At 38.9% G+C, this 21,972-nt stretch overlaps 1 protein-coding gene across 3 annotated transcripts in view; it reads right to left on the bottom strand.

The window, feature by feature from the left end:
- Positions 1 to 15,576: 15,576 nt before the first annotated feature.
- Positions 15,577 to 21,972, bottom strand: part of lingo1a (leucine rich repeat and Ig domain containing 1a) — a 116,369-nt gene continuing 109,973 nt past the window's right edge. For all 3 annotated transcript variants that reach the window (XM_088417351.1, XM_088417350.1, XM_088417349.1), the window contains one exon: positions 15,577 to 20,737. In XM_088417351.1, the coding sequence (XP_088273477.1) occupies positions 18,878 to 20,725 (1,848 nt within the window). In that variant the 5' untranslated portion in view covers positions 20,726 to 20,737 and the 3' untranslated portion in view covers positions 15,577 to 18,877. The remainder of the gene's footprint in view (positions 20,738 to 21,972) is intronic.

The raw sequence follows: 21,972 nt of genomic DNA, 5'->3' as shown, positions 1-21,972 counted from the left end.
GATATCTTCGCTTTGACAAACTGTAGAATTAGCTTGTAATGCCAGCGAGTGAAATAATACAATTAGCAACAGAAAAGCCTTCAAAAACATGTAATTGTTTGGCTCTCCGGCGATAAACACGCTCGCTTCCGTTGGATATTGCCAATTACGGCGAGGCGACGCAAAGTTCAACATTTGCACCATAAAGCTTTGCTCGCTGCGCAAGCTCGCAATCAGACGGGAGCGGCAACAAAGAGCCGTGAACGCTACCTGCTTCCCACTGTGCTGGACGCCGCTGACGGGAAATGTCATTTTTGGACTCTTGGTAAACAAATTGGCTGAATCGAGTTTGAATGGGAAGTTGCGTGGCATTCCATTGTGTTTTAAGTGATTATTGTGGGATTGTTAAAGAACGCTCACGCATCTGTTTTACGCTAGCAACAATGTTTTTATTCTGATTCTGCTTTTCCATGTTGCATATGCACATATATATATATATATATATATATATATATATATATATATATATATATATATATATATATATATATATATATATATATATATATATGTATCAGAAAAACTAATTAGATGCAATTTAATGCCGTGACAGCAACTGTGTCTTTCTTTTCAAATTGAGAGCAAATAATTTGGAACATGAAGCAAGAAAATCAGACACCTTTGGAAAGGCCAGGATGTCCTCTACTGAACACATTGGGACATTGAAGGATAGCTCTGGTGAGTCAAAAGATATAGATGCAAAAACAATGGAGACAGTCCTTTTTTTTTTTTACTCCATATATATATATATATATATATATATATACAGGTATAAAAAAAAACTAATTGGATGCATTTCAATGCGGGGACAGCAACTGTGCCTTTCTTTTCAAATTGAGAGCAAATGATTTGGAACATGAAGCAAGAAAATCAGACACCTTTGGAAAGGCCAGGCTGTCCTCTACTGAGCACATTGGGACTTTGAAGGATAGCTCTGGTGAGTCAAAAGATATAGATGCAAAAACAATGGAGACAGTCCTTTTTTTTTTACTCCATATATATATATATATATACAGGTATCAAAAAAAACTAATTGGATGCATTTCAATACGGGGACAGCAACTGTGCCTTTCTTTTCAAATTGAGAACAAATTAATTGGAACACAAAGCAAGAAAATTGCATCCCACCCAAACACATCATACACCTTCGGAAAGGCCAGGATGTACTCTACTGAGCACATTGGGACTTCGAAGGATAGCTCTGATAAGTCAAAAAATGTAGATGCAAAAACAATGCAGGCGTTTTTTTTTTTTTCCTGGGGGGGCTCGGCAAAATATAATTGAGAAGCACTGGCTTATACTGATGCAATCACATTCCCTTGTTAAAAAAAAAAAAAGTGTCCTCTCACCTAAGGTTTAATTATTCAAAATATGACAAGGAATTATGGATGGTCCACGCGGCATCATTTGATTTACGATCATTTATATTTAATGCGTCACATGGCGGTTTAGCCAATTCCCAATTTAATTTAATTTCCCTGCGTAACCTCAACAAAAATGTCAGGATGGACCCCCCCCCCCCCCCCCCCCATCCCCCACCCCACCTGGCCGCCGTATATTAAATTACCGATCGCATGAATGTTTTATGGAATGAGAAAATATTGAAATTCACACTTCCCGCTCGGGTCGAGTTTGTTGCGGCGCTCTTGAATTGATTTCACGCTCGCTGGCTATCTGCATGGAAAATAACGCGCGGCGTTATTAAGTGAAGGAAAACGGGGCGGCGGCGGCGCGCTCGCAAAGCCGACGCTCGTTACTGAAATGAGCTTTGTCGTGCCTCTCCCGTCTCCCGCCTTTGTCGGGGACGTCGATCGACGTCTGCGTCTTCGCCGAGTCAGAGGCGCCGACCTCGTTATCGATCGGGAACGCGTCAGCTGGGACTTTAATGACGCCGGATCCAATTAGCTCAAACTTTCAATTAAAGACAATTTTAAGTCTCCTAATTGTACTTTTGCTTATCGCCGCTTTGGTATTCTTAATTTCTGATTGTCTAGTACTAAAGTTTGACTGATTTATCTATTTTTTTTGTTGACAAATCTAGCGGATGCGTTTCGCGACCCCAGCCGCTACTGTAGCTTCTATTCTATGCGTCTTATAATGCAGCTTTCCATGTATATGAAAACCGTTGGAAAATGTTACAAAACTGTTCGTTTCATTCATTTAATGAATTTAATGTTCGTTTGCGTGAATGTGAAAGGACAACCGGATCCTGTTGCATTGTGTACTTCCTGTTTTCCCATCGAGCAAGAAGGGAATGCTTGAATGGGGACAACTCACTAGTCCTCAAGTCTTGAGCCAAGCACAGCCTGTATGTATATATGTTTGTTATGTTTACAGTTGTATACGTTTGTTGGGGTTATTGTTTGAATGTTTGTATCATAAAGACGGGGGAAATCAGTTCGCTTATGGGGATTAGCATCGAGTTAGCGATTAGCATCGAGCTAGCGGATAGCACATTAGCTCGCGGCTGTTAGCATGCTTGTCTAACCTCGTGCTATGTCATGCGGCATTCAAGTGGGCTGGTTACTTTGTTGTATTTTATTTGCCGCAGCATGTAAATAGTTTTTATGTTTTTCTTGTTTCAGTTTTACGCCTACTTAAAGCATTTAAAGTGATTAAAAAGGGGAAGAATCACCAACAGGTGTCTTTTTTGGGAGGAGTTGACTATCTGCCTAGCTAGCTGAAACGTCAGCGAGGGCAGAATATCAGTTATATTTCGCTTTTCACAGGCTCACTTTTATTAATTTCAAGCGTAATACTTCTTACTGTAACTAGGACTCGGTAAAAGCCTCTGAGCAAGGCACGGCGTGTCAAGGTGGGCCCATCAAATTAAACAGAGTGTATTTAACTGTAAATGGAGCGTGAAGTTCTATTGGTGAAGCAGCAGACGGGCCGGGCCAGGCGAGGGGAGGAGGCGCGGCCAATAAGAGGCGGCGGCCAATAAGAGGCGGCGGCCAATAAGAGGCGGCGGCCAATAAGAGGCGGCGGCCAATAAGAGGCGGCGGCCAACAGCTTTCGAGCCTTCGCGCCGTATCCATCATCCGCAAGTTTACACAAGCACTCACCTCCGACACTCTGGTGGCTAACAAGCAGGCGGCCGCCAGATCATTTGCTGAAGTTGCGGCGGCGCGTGGGCGGCGGATTACTACCGCCGCTCGTTAATTCACAGCTTGGAAAGCTCTGGGCTTGATTAAAAAGCACTTTGCCGCGTCACCTTCAGCTCGGGAGTGAAGTGAATCAGCCGGGACGGCAACTTAACCTTCTGACAGCGGGAATAGGATTTAAACATCCGTTCATTCAATTTTTTATATGTTTCCCTAATCGGGTCAAAGGTCAGCTGACGCCTAAAAAAGCTGGCTGCGCCCTGGACTGACAATTTGATTCGACATGGGGCTAATTTGTTACTTTGACCCTTGTCCAAGCCTTTGAATTTCACATCAAAGGGAAAGCATTGAGAGAAGACAATAAGGGAGCTGAAATTTCACCCAGGCGGGGATTACGTGTCAAAGTTTAACATGGGATAACCATTTGGTTATCACACTGCGTCTATAATACTGTAAAAATAATGTGGAAGAAAAATGGCCCCCAAATGGTCAAAATACTGCACAAGGGTTACAAAGTATATATTTATTAAATTTGGATTTTTAAGAAAGATTTTTCCACAAAAACAACATGTGTTTAACAGCTACTCTTTGATGGTAACTATATATTTTCTAGCTTTCATAGTACAAAATAAGATGAGACAAACGTGTATTTTTTTCACCAAAAAAGGTAAAACGAGATACAGTATCTTTTCACCGCAAATTGCAGTACCAAAATATGTGAAAAACTGTCGCCCAAATCAAAACTATTAATATTTCTCAGTACATTTATGTCAAACAAAATACAAAAATCAACTTTTTTAATTGAGCATCTAAATAGAGAATATGGGCAAAGCATAAAACCCGTGCCAGGTTTTTAATCTGTGTAACTGTGAATATATTGTGACACTAAAACACTATGGGATCTGAAATTTCACCTAGATGGTGACACAGATGTCAAAGTTAAACATGGGATGACCAATTGGCGTGCCATCCCTTGGCTAAAATACTGTGAGATTGATATGGAATAAAATGACACAAAAATGGTCAAAAATGTTAAAATGTGTTAAATGTAAATGAGACACTAAAGGAGCTGAAATTTCACCAAGATAGTGACAAGATCTCAAAGTTCAACATGAGATGACCACTTGGTTATCACATTACCGGGAGGGTGCCATTCCTTGGCTAAAATATTACAAACATGATATGGAAGAAAATGACCCAAAATGGTCAAAATACTGCGCAAGGGTTAAAAAGGAGCAATGCGTACATTTACGACGTTCTAATTTGTAAGGATCATATTCTTTCCACAAAAAACGCATGTACAATTGCCACTCTTTGAAGCTAGCTATAAATTCGTAGCTGTTATCGTATAAAATAACTAACAAAAATAAACAAAAATAAATTACGTCTGTAACAAAAAAAATGGTAATTTGCATTTAAACTGGAAATTGCAGTACAAAAATATTATCGGAGACAACTGTTGCCCAAATTAAAAAAAAAAAAAAAGTATATTTACTAGTACAATTATGACAAACAAGAGAGTAAAATAATTGTGTTTAATTGAACGGCTTAATTGAGAATATGGGCAAAGCATGAAACGTGTGCCAGGTTGATCATCTGTGTAATCGCGAATACATCTAAATCATTATTACTTTTGATCTATAATATCGATTCGGGGACATTTTAAATCGATTTAAATCGTAGTAGATGAGACATCTGATTCTTATGTAAATCAATTTTTTAGGGCACGCCCCTTTCCTGAATAAGACCCACTCTTAACTTGTTTTGCCATGTAATTAAACGGAACAGCTGTTAAATTACCATCACATCTGCACGTGGATTTTTTTTTTTTTTTTTTTTTGTGTAAATCCCAGAGAAAATGAAACAGCCAGCAAACACGCGAAAGCTTCGACCGGAATTTTCAGCGCAATCAAACCCGAGCGTCGTCGTGTGTGGCCAGCGCGGAAGCTTTCACTTGCGATGGCGGCTTTGATTTTCTGCTGCCGGCGCTTATGACCTTTTTTTTTTTTTGGTTTGTTTTTTCATTTGTTCTCGCAGCAAAGCAGCCAGAGGCCACGCGGCAAAACGAGGCGATTGATGGCGGCTCCTAGCTTTGCTTTATTCCCTTGGCGACAACACGATTGATTCACTGTACGCTGCTAGCTTGACTTACAATATGACTTCAATTTGTTCCCTGACCACACTGATAACTTCAAAATGAGACGCTTCACTTTTCCATACTCATCAGTACGGCACTAATGCTCTATTTTTTTTGCAGAGGATAAAAATAAACGCTTGCGAGACGTAATTTTAAATACCGCTTTTCTTTGCTACTTCTTTACGAGAGTAATAACTGATACCAAGTGTCGTTACCGCTATTCTTTTAGAAATGCAAAATTATCCCGAAGAAAATAATGACAGATGATTTTAAAGAAAGGATGGAAATTTTCTATTCATCTAAATTTGTAATGTCTGTAATGGTAAAACTGCCATGATAACTTTAAAATAAGATGGTTCACACTTCTCTCAACTCATCAGTACGGCACTCATAATAATTATTTTGCAGAGGATAAAAAAATAAATACTTCCAAGTAGTAATATTAAATACCACTTTTTTTTTTGTATCAGACGACTACCAGTACTATCAACTTGTCACTGATCGATACCAGGTGTTGATACCACAAGTACTTTCGTTTACTTTAGTACTTTATTGCAGATCATTTTAAAAAAAGAATTTCTTCATGGATATTTTCTATTATTCCAACTCTGCTCTGAATTAGGGTTTTAATCTTGGGTTAGGATTTCAAGTTAGGGTTTGAATTAGAGTCTTGATCTCTTGGTTAGCGTTTCAAACTCCGATTGAGATTTCAAGCACCAATACATTCACCATTACGCTGTTATATTTTCTGTCTACATGTGTTGCGCCACCATTTGAGGTCAAATCTTTGCTTAAAGTGATTAAAAAGATAAAAGCACTTCATAATGGATTCTTTTTAGTCTTCGCAACAAACTAAGGGGGGTAAGGGTTAGGAGTTAGGGTTAAAGGTTAGGTGTTAGGGTTTGGATGGTTTTGTGATTGTGCATATATATATATATATATATATATATATATATATATATATATATATATATATATATATATATATATATATATATATATATATATATATATAATGTATATAATGTATATAATGATATACAGTCATATATATATATATATATATATATATATATATGACTGTATATCATTTTTTATTTGATGTTTAGCCTCTCGTTTCTGAGATTTAGATTTGAAGCTATCCTTCAAAGTCCCAATGTGCTCAGTAGAGGACATCCAGGCCTTTCCAAAGGTGTCTGATTTTCTTGCTTCATGTTCCAATTCATTTGCTCTCAATTTGAAAAGAAAGGCACAGTTGCTGTCACGGCATTAAAATGCATTTTAGATTTTTCGCTGCTAATGTTTTTGTTGAGGAAGAGAAGCTTTTCGGAGCTTCACTGCAGAATGCGCCTTTTCTTTTCAAGATGCAACGTGTGTATTTTCTCCAATTCTCTCAGCTAACCAATCAATGTCTCACAAAATGAAAATACAATATACATTTTGATCCACGCATCCCCCGGCGCCGTGTAATTTGTAGTGGAAATCGAGCCCATAGATTTTAGCCGGCGCTGCAGTGAGTCCAAAGGTCTTTAACATCTCCTATGACGGACGCCGAGAGGGCTCCGGGAGCAAAGTAGCTTCACCGTCATCCTTTCCTCTCCTCGACCAGCTCTTTGGGAAGAGTGTTTAGTTGCGCTATCGCAGAAGGCGTCGCCCCGCGGCCTCCTTGTCAGCTCGCCGACATGCTTTCATCTGTTTGACAGCCTCTGGTGCCGAGAGGCGCTTTCCAACATCTGCTGCTCGACGGCGGCCCCTCCCTCCGAAAACCGCTTGCCCAAATGCGTCGTTCATTTTTATGACGGGTAAAAATACAACTTTCTTATTGTTATGTTTTTCACTTTACTTTGCTTGATAAAACAATATAATCGACATAGTGTTAATGCTTTATTAGCTTAGCATATGGTCGTAGCATAAGGCGGTGCAACGCTACTTGGAGATGGGGTTACCCATCATGCATTGCGTGACAAAACAACGGGTAGCATCACGGCTCAAAATAAACCAATTACACCACACTTATGACTCATATTTTGTTTTCTCGCGATGAAAAATTTTCTGCAACTTTCTCAATTTTTTTGGTCTTTTTTTGTTACTAGAAAAGAATCCCTTGATTGTCGTTGTACACTAGTCAGACAACTAAATTGTACGTGCTTGTGTGTATATACAGTATATTCAAACAATGCAACAAAAACTTTTTTTTTTTTCCGACGGAACGGATTAGTGCCATTTCATTTCATTTCAATGGGAAAATATGATTTCAGTAGTAACCAGTAAGTAGTTTGGCTTTTGGTTTGTGTAGAGTGGTCGTTTGCAAGCTGTTTTCACATGTACCCCATGTGTATTTTTCTTTCTAGAACCTTAAAATATCGACTTCAAAGCATTTTATTTTTATTAAAAAAAGGCTTGAAAATTTTGATCATGCCGCTCCTGATAATTTTAATATTTCCTTACAAAATAATGACCATTTTTTCATTTGTCATGTTACATTTTGTTATTATTATGAATAATAATAAAATATATAATAAATAATAAATAAACACAACATATGTTATTATTATATTTTTATTTATGTGTTATTATTATTATTATATATTATACATATTGTGGCGAGGCGAAGAAACCACACGTTGCTGTGCTAGTGGAGATCTTTACTCTTCGCATGCCATCACAAAACTGATACAACAAAGTCCAAAACAGCAATGACAAAGCCAACAGGTTCAAAGCATCAAAGGATCATAGCGACATGCCTACTGGGTGAGAGACATGGTCCTAGTGTCCGCCACAATATACTAATAATCATAATATATTATATTACATACATTAATATTACATTATTATTATATATACATATAAACTTATATATGTCACTAGTGACAACATACATCTGTAGAAAAAAAACATTTTGCTATAGACAACTTAGCAATAACTTACGTTATGTTCCAGTTAATTTGCTCTTAATTTGGAAAAAAAAGGTACGTTTCCTTTCACATCTTAAAGAAATGGTTAAATGAGATTTGCCAATATTTATATATAGCCATTTTGCTCTCATCTGCCCCTTTTTCTTTGAGGTTCTCATCTGACAGCCTGTGCGTCGATTTTCTTGATGTTTTAGTGTTTATATTGGCGTCGCGGCACCTGCTTTCTGCGTTCTTGTGGGACAGATGAAGGTTGTGCGCGCCCGCTCTGCATTATTTATCAGTAGGCGTCGCACCGTATGTTGCGCATTTGGAGCCCAAGCCACACGCATGAAAATACACGGCCCTAATTACTCGCCTAGAACTTGCAGTCACTTACGTGTGATTGGGTAATTTTCTCCGATGTTGAAGATTAATTAGATTCGCTTGGAGTCTGTTTTGGAATGCGTTACGTCGATTGACTTCAGCTGCTGCATTGGCGGAACAAGTGAGCGAAAATCCATGCAAAAAAAAAAAAAAAAAACAGCTCACACTTCCGTTGCTCTTCTGAAATGTTCTCGCATCAACCAAAGAAGACAAAGAACTTTAATTAGGTGATTACATCTCTAATTAATGTGATCAGCGTGTAATGAGCTTTGGAGGTGTTGGACTTTTGAACCCAAATTCCGCAAATGCTCATTGCCTTCCAGCATTATATGGAGACTTTAAATCCGAAAAAAAAAAAAAATCATGGAATTAGATCGTAAAGTAAAATATGAAACACAAAATTTGATGAAAACACAAAATAATAACCTAGATATTATTATTTTGGACATAATTGTGCAGCCCTAATGTCAGGTTCAGGCAGCATAGAACATTTCATAAACAACAAACAGGAAGGAAGACAACTCGGTTCTATTTCTCGCGAGGAGAGTGGACGGGAACATTCTCAGATCTCCTTCCAGTCTGGTTACAGCTTCTTTCCGCTTATTCTTTTGGTTTGCCCCTTAGTCCGAAAACCTTTTCTGCCCTGAAGGGTTGGGGGAAAAATCTGGCAACAATGCAAACAATCAATTAATGCTAGTGGGGAATGGCGATGCAAGTATGAAAGATGCTTCTTTTTGCTAATGAACTTCTGGCTCTCTGGTGAATCGTTCCTCCATGCGACGGCAAACTATCATAAAGTCGTGTGTCTCATCACAGTGGGCGCCACAATCAGATGTTCTCCTTTACAAAGCTCATTAACAAGAAGCCAAGCAAGAAATCCGTCTTTCGCTGCCTCTGTGTCTGCTGTGGGTCAGCCATCACCGGCGAAAGCAGTCTCCATGGAAACAAGAAAATAAGGATGCCGAATAGGATGCTCAGATGCCCATGACAAATAAAAAAAAAAGGGAAGACGAGTCAAAACAAAAAGAGTGGACACTTGCTGATATTTTGGAGGGAAGCTGATCAAGAACTCAATTTTGATCAGTGGGACAAATGAATATGGTTCTGATAATTGTACTTTTTTTCATGTTTGTTTTTTGCGTAATCATTTTGTTTTCTTATTATACCAAAGAATTACAGTAAGCCATTTTTTATTAAATAAGAAAAGACCTTTTAAAGCATTAAAAAAAAGATAATGAGCAATGTATAGCAGTCCTTAATTGATGGGGCGGGGCCTATTGTGTATTTTACTATTGTTATTATTGTTTTGTTTTTTTGTTTCAAATCAATTATCAGGCACTTTTTGAGAAAAAAAAAAAGAAAACAATCTTCGTTCTTTTTTCCGAAACTGTGATCTTATAGTGGTTTTTTTTTTTTAAAGAAATTTAGTAAAGCTTATTTTTGTCAAACTGAAAATGCATAGTAAAGCAATTTAAAAAAAAGAAGTGTTTTTTGTTTGAGAATAAAATGACTATGTATATAAAGGTATATTTTTAAAAGATTATGGGCTTTTTTTCACATATACTTCATTTATAGAAAAAAACGGCCATGTATAATAAGCTTTTTTTTTCAAACCAACCATGTATATTAAAACATCTTGTTTTAAATCACCATGTTGTTTTTGTTTTTTTTATCATAATGCAAGCCAATGCATAGTAAAGTGTGTGTTTTTTATTTGTTTTTTTTTTGGTTTTGTTTTATCAATGATCATTCACTTTTTGGAACGAAAAAAAAGGTATTAAAAAATACCGTTTATAGTAAGCATTTTTTTAAACTGACAATGTATAGAATAACATTTCTTAAACAAACGTTTTTTTAACAAAATGATTGCGTTTAGTAAGGCATTTTCTTTTGCTTTTTTCTCTGAAAAAGCACCCACATATGCTTCATTTATAGAAAAAAAATTGATCCTGAATAGTAAGATTTTTTTATGTTTTTTGTTTATTTTCAAACTGACCATGTATATCAAAACATACTACAAAAAAATCACCATGTATAGTAATGCTATGAATAGTGAAGTTTGTGTGTTGCTCTTTTTTTTTTTATTTATTTATTTTATCAATGATAATTCACTTTTTTCTGGGACAAAAATGAAGAAAAAAAGTTGCTTTTTTTAAACTGCAACCCTACAGTTTCTATTTAAAAAAAAGAATTCAATTTATAGTCAGCATTTTTTTTTACTGCCCATGTATAGTAAAGCATTTGTTCTTTTTTAAAAAATGTTCCTTTTTTTTCTGAACAATCAACCACATATACTTGTTTTTTGAAGAAAAAAAAATTGACCGCCTAGTTTTTTTTTTTTTTTTAATTGATCATGTATATAAAAAAGATCTTGTTTTAAACAACCAACTTTATTTTATGGAAAAAAATATCACATATTGTAATGCCATGCATAGTAAAGTGTGTGTATTTTTTTTATTATTATTATTATTATTTTTATTTATATTTTCTTTTTTGGGGAGCAATAATGAAAAAACAATGTGCTTGTTTTCTGAAAATACGACTGTATAATGTTTTTATTAAAAAAAGACAATTTCTATTAAGCCGTTTTTTTCAAACTAACCATGTATAGTAAAGCAATTTTTTTAAACAAAAAAATTATCAAAATGTCAAAAAACGATGATGTACTGTATATTACTGCATTTTTTAAAAAAAATCATCTTGTATAATAAAGCATTTTCTTTCCCTTTTTTCTGAAGAAAAACCGCACACGTATACTTTTTTAATCGAAAAAAAAAATGACCATGCATTTAAGAATATGAAAAAAATACTTAAAAAACTAACAATATTCTTGTACTGAAATTTGTTCGAAAATCCATCTCGGCCGAAGCTGAAAGTATGCAGATGCGTGGCTTGGGCTCTTCAAACGTTGACGAATGGCCGCGGTATCTCCATCAGATGGCGTCGTCCATCTTATTGCTCCGCCGGCCGACGTCCTTGAGGTGCGGGCGGCCAAATTGCTCCCAGGCGGACAAGGTCAAGTTCCTCGGACGCCGCATTCAACCAACGGATTCACGAAATTTACATGCTAAATTTACAGTGGACCCGCGCTACACAAAATTAGGTCAGGCCTAGCCTAGCCTAGCCCAGCCTAGCCTTCTTCGTATTTCTTGATTATTTCCACCTTGGTTTCCATAATCATCTTCTTACTTCTATCTTTAACATCACTAGCAATTTGGGACCCATGGCTAACCAATTCACGTTTGAACTAAGCATTAAAATGCATAATAAATACGATATCGTAAACAGTCACACGCGATCAAGACACAGTGTGACACAGAGACACAGTGATGCCGACCAATAGCAGACCAGCATCTTAGTGACGCATTCCAGCGCAGGCAGATTGACGCAAAAAGCCTAAATATGCCTGAAGAGGGAGGCAAAGCAACAGAAAAACAGCCAACCCCACAGGTCTTAATAGTTGTTGATAACGCTTGTTGAAGAGGGAAAATGTCGTAAAAAGGTGATGAAAAAACTTTGTAACGTGAAAAAACCGGAAGTCACGGATGCTGTACGCCGGGGTTCCACTGTATCAAGAAAAACTGATTTTGTATTTTTCGGTGAACGTACTTTTGCAAGTAAACGTTTTTGACTTGCAACCTCGCTAAATGCTCGAGACTGTCTAATCGCGAATTTTTGGTCTATGATGCTGAATCGATTTTAGATTCAAAACTATTTGATTAAAAGTTATAAATCTGCTTCAATCGAGATGTGAGCAAAGAATCCTCGTCATTTTTGCATACATTTATTTAGTGCTAATTTATTAGCAACATGCCGTTTTTCCACAAAAAAAATCGTTCAAATGCTAAAATCAAAATTTTTACTTCAACAGTCTGTGCTATATTACATGCATTTAACCATTACGTATGTGTAAATATATATGCAAGTGCGTTCATACATACAATAAATGTAAATGTATAAAATATCTAAATTCAATTTACCTCACAAAACCTTGTTAGCCAGTATCGCCCGTGATTCCGAGCGGGTCGAAAAGATTCTTTCAACTGCACAACAGATGCTGTCTTTTTTTCTGTGGCGTTTTCCTCGCAAATTGGGGACTCATGACTCTTTCATGGGCTTGTTAAATAAGTAAGGAGGGTAAATTGAGTTGCCAGCAGGGATGGGGGCGCTGAGTTGGGGGTGGCGTGTGGCCCAGCAGATTGCCTCTTTGGACCTTGTACCGGGCTTGTCCTGGTCCAGAGACTGCAGGACAAAAATAGCGTGGCAGTCACATAATCATAATATGCATTATTTATGTGTAAAGTTTGGAAATGCCGTTAAATTTACTGTTGATTTTTTTTCTAGCCCAAATTGTATAAAACAAATAACCTTGTTGTGGTATTTTGACCATTTTGGGCCCTTTTCTGTTGGCACACTCCTGGTAGTGTGAGAACTGTCACCATCTAGGTGAAATTTCAGCTCCCTATTTTGAAATTTGACATGCTGTTGCCATCTGGATGAAATTTCAGCTCCTTATTTTGAAAATGGTCATCTGGGTGAATTTTCAGCTCCCTACAGTGAAATTTGACATGTTGTTGCCCTTTGGGTGAAATTTCAGCTCCCGAGTGTCTCCTTTCAATGCTTTTGGTTTGATGTAAAGAGCAAAGAATTAATCAAAATACTGCACAAGGGTTGAAAATGATGTTTAAGATTGTTGTTACTTGGGACCTTTTGGTTTATGGTTTATGACCTGGAATGACAATTGTTGAGTTGATCTAGAAATATCGAAAGAAGCGATAAATTTGTAAAGCGGTTGTTGTGGTAGAATGTGTGCTTGAGGAAAATCTGAAGATGAACTGAAATGCAGAAAGTGGAATATGTAAAAGATCTATTAAATCAGCAAATTTCATTGGAAAAATTCACAAATTTTGAGAATTTTTACAACACGCAGCATCCAGGAATGTTCACTCGATATTTCAGATGAACTGAAAAGTTATACGTTGAAATGTTTTGAGTCACTAAAGGGATGTGAAAAGGGTAAATAGGTCAAATATGTCTTGCAAATTTACTAATTTTGAAATGTACTGTTGATGTGTTAATTTTGGAAATATTTCTTTTTTCGATTAGTGAATTTTGTCATCGTTGTAGATTTGTGGGAATGTGGATAAGAGCCAGCGATTTTCTGAATGAGCTGAAATGTTTGAATTTGGAAATACACGTGAAAATCTTTTAATGTATGTCACTTTTCAACTTCTTAGCAGCAACTTGAGAAGGTGAAATGCGCCTTCAACAATTTGACCCCAAAATGTCCTTCATGGAATTTTCAGGTTCTTCTGCGAATCCCACCTATACTGTAAAAAGATCTCCAAAAGATTTGACATCAGAGGGACTCTTTAGGTCTCTGACGAAGAAAGTGTTTACCAAATATAGTCATGTACTGTATGAGGAGCGTCCAGGGAGCACCCAGAAGTGTATGCGTGCATTTTCATGCGGAATCCATCAGCCCGTTCCTGACCTAGAATTGTAACTACACATCTAATATGTGAAGGATGCTTCTTCCATCACTCCCCGGGGCGCCAAATAACCAAGAATAGCTTCTCTCCTATCCCACTTGTCGTGTCGACTTTTAAGTCACGTGACAAACCGGCGCGCTTTGATAGCGCCCGAGGGCGGAGAAATCGGGAACGGACCAATTCCTGAAGGTGCTCGGACTGAGTCTTAAAGCGGAACCACTCCCAGGCACGGTGACGCTCCACATCAAGATGATGGATGGATGGATGGATACGACAGACAGACAGACAGACAGACAGACAGACAGACAGACAGACAGACAGACAGACAGACAGACAGACAGATAGATAGATAGATAGATAGATAGATAGATAGATAGATAGATAGATAGATAGATAGATAGATAATGTAGCTAGCTAGCTAGATTAATAGATAGCCAGGGAGCTAGATAGACCGCTAAGAATCAGGCTAGTTAGCTATTGAGATAAATAGTTAGCTAAATAAATACAGCTTGGTAGTTAGATAAATAGTCAGGTAGGTAGACAGATAGCTAAGTATCTACCTAGTTAGCTAATTATATAAATAGATGGCTAAATAGCTAGCTAGTTAAATATCTACAGCTTGGTTGGTAGATAAAAAGCTAGTAGCTTGATAGATAGCGAAGTAAGTAACTAGGGAGCTAGCTAAATGAATTATCAGGTAATTAGTTAGCTAGGTAGGCATTGTAGGTGCTAGATAGTCAGGTGAATAGATCGCCAGATAGCTAGGTGGCTAAATAGGCAGGTAGCCAAAACAATAGCCAAGCAAATAGATAGCTAAGTATCTAGCTAGTTAGCTAATTAAGATAAAAAGATAGCTAAATCGCCGGGTAGTTAAATGAATCTAGCTTGGTAGCTAAATAGAGCTACTTAGCTAGATAGATAGCAAAGTAACTAGCTAGATAGCTAGCGAGATAAATAGTCAGCTAAGTAGCTAGCTAGCTAGATATTGTAGGTAGCTAGGTAGGTCTGTAAATAGATAGCTAGATGGATAGCCAGTTGTTCTATAATTTTTTTTTAGAACTAGGTAGTTATAAAAATAGCCAGTTAGCAAGTTAGCTAGTCAAGTATATAGAAAAGTAGCCAGCAAGATGAATAGATAAATAAATATAGCTTGATAACAAGATAAATCTGCAGTTAGCTAGATGTATTATCTAGTATTATCTAGGTAGCTTATGAGATGAATAAACAGGTAAATAGCTAGCTAGCTAAATAGATATCCAGGTAGCAAAATAATGAGTGAGTGAGATAAACAACATTGATTGAATAAATGAATAAAAAAAATTATGCAGTCAATACCCATGCCGCACTTACATCTATTCACTTCAATGGTGAAATATGTTTTGAGACACAAGCGTGGTCATGGATCAAACCAAACTCTTACCTCGAGGCACCATTGTTGTTTAAAGATACACATTTAATAAAAAAAAAATAAAATTAAAAAAATGAACCCGACAAAGATTTGGAGGTAAATGAAGACAGAACTGGAGTGTGTTTAAAAAATTCCATAGATTGTTTAATACAACATACCATATAGTCAACAATTCAACATCAACAAAATTTTGTTAATTAAAAAAAAAACAAAATCTGCATATTACCTTTATTGCACAGAACAATTTGAATGATTTTTTTCCCCATATATTTGTTTTTGTTTGTTTTTTTTGTATCTTTTTTTTCCATAAAAAGTTGGCTTGGACTACATGTTCTATGTAGCCCAGGGTTGAAAAAATAAACATAAAAAGGGTAGAAGGGAGATTTAAAAAAAAAAACAAAAAAAAACATAGATTCCTAGTTGACTCGGGACAAAAAGATGCTGGGTACAGTAGCCACACCTTGAACACACAGACAGCATTCAGAAGCCGTCAGCCATTTCCACGGCTGTTTTTGTCTTTTTTTTTGTTTTTTCTTCAAAAAAGGGATTACACCAAAGCTGCTTCACATTTCATCCACAGCTCCAAACCATCTGTGTCATTTTCGCAGCCCATTACCGCGATGCTGTCCGCAGTGAGGTCCATTATGGAGAACCCGTCCTTTCTTAGTCTGGCACACTTTTTTTTTTTTTTTTTTTTTCTCGCAAAGGCCAGCTGTCCACAGTGAGAAACCAAGGCCAGAAGAAGCTAGCCGTTTCATACACATTAACGTGTAAATAACTCCGCCGTTTGCATGGTACCAGGGATGAAATATTACACACACAAAAAAACGGACGCCGAGTTTTGTTCCTCACAATCAAACACAAACAATAGAATTATTTTTGATCGTCAAATCCCGATTGGTAGGAGAATTATCAATATTCAGCACTGACCAAAAAAACTAACCCTCATGAGGTGTTTTGTCCAATTCTTGGCTTTTTACATAAAAACAATTTCTCATCAAAGAGAAAGCATCAAAAGATGATATTAGGGAGCTGAAATTTCACCCAGATGTTTAAAACGTCTCAAATTTCAACATGGCATGGCCAATTATTTTTCACATTAACCAGGAGTGTGCCATCCCTTGGCGAAAATACTGCGAATGATGTGGAAAAATGACCCAAAAATGGTCAAAATCCTGCACGAGGGTTAAATTTGATTAATATTGTCCTGTGTCCAAGCATATTCATTTGTGTCCCCTCTAGTGGACATTTTTTTTCTAATCTACATTTTTGTTTCATAGGAGCTTACCCTATGAAGTTCTGGTGTGCTCAATAGAGGACATCTTTGCCTGTCCAATGACGTCTCAGTTTTCTGGGTGGGATGTGATTAAGTTGCTGTCTCGCTGAGATAAAGTGGACAAAACAGTGCACAATAGGCTGGGAGACGACCGATAAACTGTCATCGATCTTCCGGAATTCACAAGAATTTCGAACGATGCACAAATAACAAAAAATGATTTCTATCATTTGTACTTGGTAATGTTAACTTGTTTAATTCCAGACATATTTTAAAAAATATTGAACATTTTATGAGTCTAGTCATTGAAAACAAGGGACTTATTTTTTTATTTGTTTGACTACTTAAGTCATCCCTTATTTTCAACAAATAAGTACTGAAGTAATTGCTTAGTTTGGGCAATTAAGTACTAAAGTTGTTGTTTTTTTTTGGGGGGGGGGGTGAATAAATTGATTTGTGCGGAATGTTTTGTGCTTTTTTTTAAAAATTTATTTAATTTTTATCTGTATATTGTGCCTCAAGATTTTTAGCGTCAAGGACATATTTGAAATGTTCCATGGTAACAAATGGGAATAAAGTTGAAGTTAAAAACAAATTTGTCATATTAAAACACAAAAATATACTTTTTTTTTTCTTTTGCATGTGTAGCATTGTGTAAGAATGACCCAAAATATCGTATTTCCTTATTTCATCTTCTTTTGGAAATTCCTTCAAGTATCAATACCAATTTTCTTTTCCAATATGTCCTCTTTTTCTGACGTGTCCTTTACTTTTGAGGACATGTCTGATCAATATTTGTGATCGATGGGTCAGACTATTAACAGGTCATCAAGACTATAAAAGTAGGACAAAACAATCACAGGTCCAACACTGATCCGATTCAACGTGTTGATTCTGAACTTTAAACGTGACATTGGTGAATCAGCTCATACAAATATCATTCATAACTTGACATGTCTCGGGGTGGGGTGGACGGAAACATGAAACTGCCGTCGTGGAGTCAACATTTTGGACTGGCAAGTACATTCAAACTTGTTTGCAAATACATCAAAATGTGGTATTATGGAGAAAAAATGCTATGTTTTTAGCATTTACGAATAAAGGACAAGCGAAGCTTCATGAAGCTCCTCTGGATGCTACTCTTGGTTCAAAGAACCAGCAATTTAATACAATTCAGTACTAGTGTTTCTATTTAAACAGAGAGCACCATCTAGAGCACAGGTGTCAAACTCAAGGCCCGGGGGCCAGAACCGGCCCGCCACATCATTATATGTGGCCCGCCAAATGCTAATTTGATTTAAAATTTCTAGCTAAACTTGCAGATTGTCTTCAAAAACAACCATTTTCTGTTCCCGATCTATCTTTTGAACAGTTTTTATCAGCATCTGTTTTCAAAACTAGGTAAAGATGTAAACCAGCAAAAACAGTGTTTATTAGACACGTTTTTCTATTTTTAAGTCCTAAATTTTCAGGATTTTAGAGCAATTAAAGGGGTACGTTAAAATTGAAGTTTTTTTTTTAGACTACTTTTAGATTTATTCCGGCCCTCTAACAGACACTATAAGTACAATGTGGCCCACGATAAAAATCAGTTTCACACCCTTGATCTAGAGGCAAAAAAAATATCCCAGGTGCTTCATGAAGCTTCATTTTCCCACCACTAGCGTTTAGCCTAGCTGTACATTCAAAGGTATTTCCAAGTATGTTCGAATGAATTTATTCATTTATTTTTCCCAGTCAAAAAATATTTACTCCAAATTGGGAGTTCATGTTTCAGTGGGGGCGGGGCTGAGTGAGTTAAAAAAAAATATAGACATAAAACAGCAACGACCAAACCATCTATTTGATTCTGGCAGCTCGGGTGCGTGTAACTTGTCAGTCAGATTTTTCCCATGGTAGTTCCACATGAACAGGAAGTGTTTATGACTAACATGACTTTCAAGAAAATGGGCCCACCGGCCACGTGGACCTCACTAATGCCTCGTTGCGGTGGGCACGCTTTCATGGCCTCTCGTTCGAAAGTCCGCAATCGCCCTTCTCGGGTCCTTAAGTCCTCCTCCATCTGACCACGCCGGGATCCACTACTTCGCACTTCGAAATGTCTTCCTTCCCTTTTTTCTAAACTCCTTGTACGGCCGCGTCTTTAAATCATTTTCATATTAAACTTGCGAGGGGCGTCGGCCGTGCTGCTGCTCATGCCAGCGTCCGATTTGCGCGGCACGTACTCGATCTCGATGTTGTGCTTCGTGTTGCCTTTGCCTCTGCTCCAAAGGAAGAGCAGCACCAGGCAAAACAAGACCACGCCCAGAAAGGAAATGAAGCCCATGGTGGTGGCGATGATCAACGTCTTGATATCGAAGGGGAACGGGACGTTGGCTCGCGTGTCGTTAGCGCCAGTTTCCGCGGGCTGGTTGGAGATGAACGCAAAAGTTTTGTTGGGCTGGAAGGGCCAATCGGGAGAGTAGCTGTGAATGTGCAGGTGAGCCAGAGAGGTGTCGTTGCCGCCCGCGTTGCTGGCTATGCACACGTACGTTCCGTTGTCCTGAATCTGAGCGTATCGGACCTCCAGGGTACCGTCCGGCAACACGGAGATCCTCCCGATGGTTTTGGTGGTGATGAACTTTTTCTGAGGGGAGAGCCACATGATCACCGGGGCCGGATCGCCGTCCGCCTCGCAAGCGAAGTGAACGATAGCGCCCTCGTCGACAAACTGCTGCTGCGCCTTGCGATCCCGGATCCTGGACTTGCGACAGGTGAAGTAGTTAGGTTGCAGGACATCCGGGAAGTCCTTGAACTCTTTGCCTTGGACGAATTCAGGGGAAGCGCAGGTGGGCTGCTGCCGGTTGAAGTTGAGTCGCCAGCGGCGCCGGAAAACCCACAACATGCGGCAGTCGCAGGCCAGGGGATTGTCGTACAAGGCCAGGGTCTCCAAATTGCCCACCGAATGGAAGGCGGACTCCTCCAAAGTGGTCAGGGAGTTCCCCGAAACGTTGAGAATCTTCAGGTAGTTGAGACCCCGGAAGGAGTAGGGTTCAATCATGGCCAGTCGCCCTCCAACCAGGTGAAACTCCTGAAGACGCAGAAGATCGTGGAGCTTATTCCCGTCTATGGTGTGGATCGGGTTGTAGGAAAGATTCAGAAAGCGTAAGTAGACCAAGTGGCGTAGGGCCACGTAAGGTATGGTGGTCAGGTTTGCGTTTGCGATGGTCAGAGAGGTCAGGTTTAATCCGTACAAGCAATTTGGGGTCATTGTATCCAAATACGGCCAATTGGCAATCTCCAGCACTTTCAGGCGAAAGAGACGCTTAAAGGAATAATCCCGGATGACGTTGATGTTGAGGTGGCGGAGCCTGAGTGTGATCAGACTGTGCAGGTGGGTGAAGGCCTCCGTCGGCACAGAGGACAGATTGCACTTCTCCAGACTCAGGTGCTCCAGGCTACTCAGGCCGTGGAACGCGCGATGGGAGATAAAAACCAGGTCGTTGTCGCCTACCTCCAACGAGCGCAGGTTGTACAAATCCTGGAACATGTAGTCCAGCAGGATGACGATCTTGTTCTCACTAATGTCCAGCTGAGTGAGATTGCTCAGGCCCGTGAAGACCCCGAGTTGGATCAACTTTAGCTTGTTGCTCCGGAGCCCCAGTGTCCGTAAGCCGAAAAGGTTGTTGAACGCGCCGGGTTCGATCGTGGAGATGGTATTCTCGCTGAGCTCCAGATGCTCCAGATTGGCGAAGTTGGCAAACTCGTCGGGGTTGATGGTCCTGATGCGGTTCTTGCTTAGGTCCAGCAGCCGGGTTTCGGCGGGGATTCCCTCGGGAACCGTCATCAGCTTCTTGCGGTGGCACATCACGGAGCGCTCGGGGACGTTGCACTCGCAGCGGGACGGGCAGCCGGTGGTGGAGCCGGACAGCACCGTGCCCAGCATCAGGATCAGAATGGGCTGCCAGCACGTCACCAGGAAGCTGTGCCCAGTCGCTTCCCGAGCCGCCATCTTATCGGTTACCTGCGGGAACGAGCAGACGCGACACGCCGTTAGAAAATCCACAAAATTCAGAAGTCGGGACTCGTTTTCGCATGAGACTTGAGTCAATATTTTTTGCAACTTGCGACTCCGCTTAGACTTGTCCATTAAGACGCAAGACTCTGACTCTTTTGGGTCTGCAGTGTCCAAATTCTGTCCTTAAGGGCCAATACCCTGCATGTTTTCCAACTTTCTTGACCAGACACACCTGATTTAAATGATCAACTCATCAGCAAGCTCAGCCGTAGCGGTATAACTTCAACCTGTGGGCCTGGAAGGGGGCTCCTCCCACCTGTGGTCCCTTCTGGAGGTTTCTGATTTTCCCCAAATTGGGGTTTTGGAGTTTTTCCTTCCCCTCCTGGGAGCTTTGACAGGGGATGCTGTTGTGTACCTTATACTGAAAAGATGTCTCTGTACGACCTCTTTTCATCTGTGAAGACCTTTGAGACTTCGGTGATTTAGGGCTATATAAATAAAATTTGATTGATTGATTGATTGATGATGACGATCATTTGAATCAGGTGTGTTGGGGGCAAGAAATCTGGAAAAATGCAGTATTACAGTCCTCGACGGCCGAGTTTGGTCACCCGTTTTATCAGGTAGCTTGCTCTAATTCTCTCCACCATCAGGGTTGAGTAGAATAGCCAACATATTTTCTGAAGTATAAATAATGTTTATAATGCTATGCAAAAAGTACTACTCCATGTAATAACAAAAAAGGGAATAGCGCACATTAGATAAATGTCAACTCGAGTACTGTTAGTAATAACTATAAGCGTTGCAATCTGGTGGATTACATCTGAATTGGAAAACAAAACAAAGGACTGTGAGAATCCACACATTAAAAAAAAAAAGTTCTAGGCAATCGTATTAGACTAGAGGTCAGGGACTAGCATCTTTATCCAGTCGAAGCCAAATTTGAGTCACATAGGTCCGAATTCAAAATCAATTGAGAGTCACAACCCGTGCTCATACATGTATACCATAAATGTTTTTTTTACCATAAATGTAGAAAATGTGTTACCGTAATTTAACCGTACTTTTCTGGCAACCAAGTTGCCGGTATGCAGTTTAAACTTACAGTGCGGTTTACCTGCCGTTTGAGTGAGGGCAATAGTCATTTAAAATTTTTGGATCTGGGTTTGAAAGCTCTCATATGAGTGATAGAATTTCAAAAGCAGTTGAGCATAGAAACCGGGACATATCAAGTTCTTCTT

This window comes from Hippichthys cyanospilos, chromosome 6 (assembly GCF_059441005.1).
Source record: "Hippichthys cyanospilos isolate Australia breed blue-spotted pipefish chromosome 6, RoL_Hcya_1.0, whole genome shotgun sequence".
In the NCBI taxonomy this organism is placed as follows: domain Eukaryota; kingdom Metazoa; phylum Chordata; class Actinopteri; order Syngnathiformes; family Syngnathidae; genus Hippichthys; species Hippichthys cyanospilos.
Note: the sequence above shows the minus strand (reverse complement) of the source record. Positions and strands in the feature narration are given on the sequence as shown.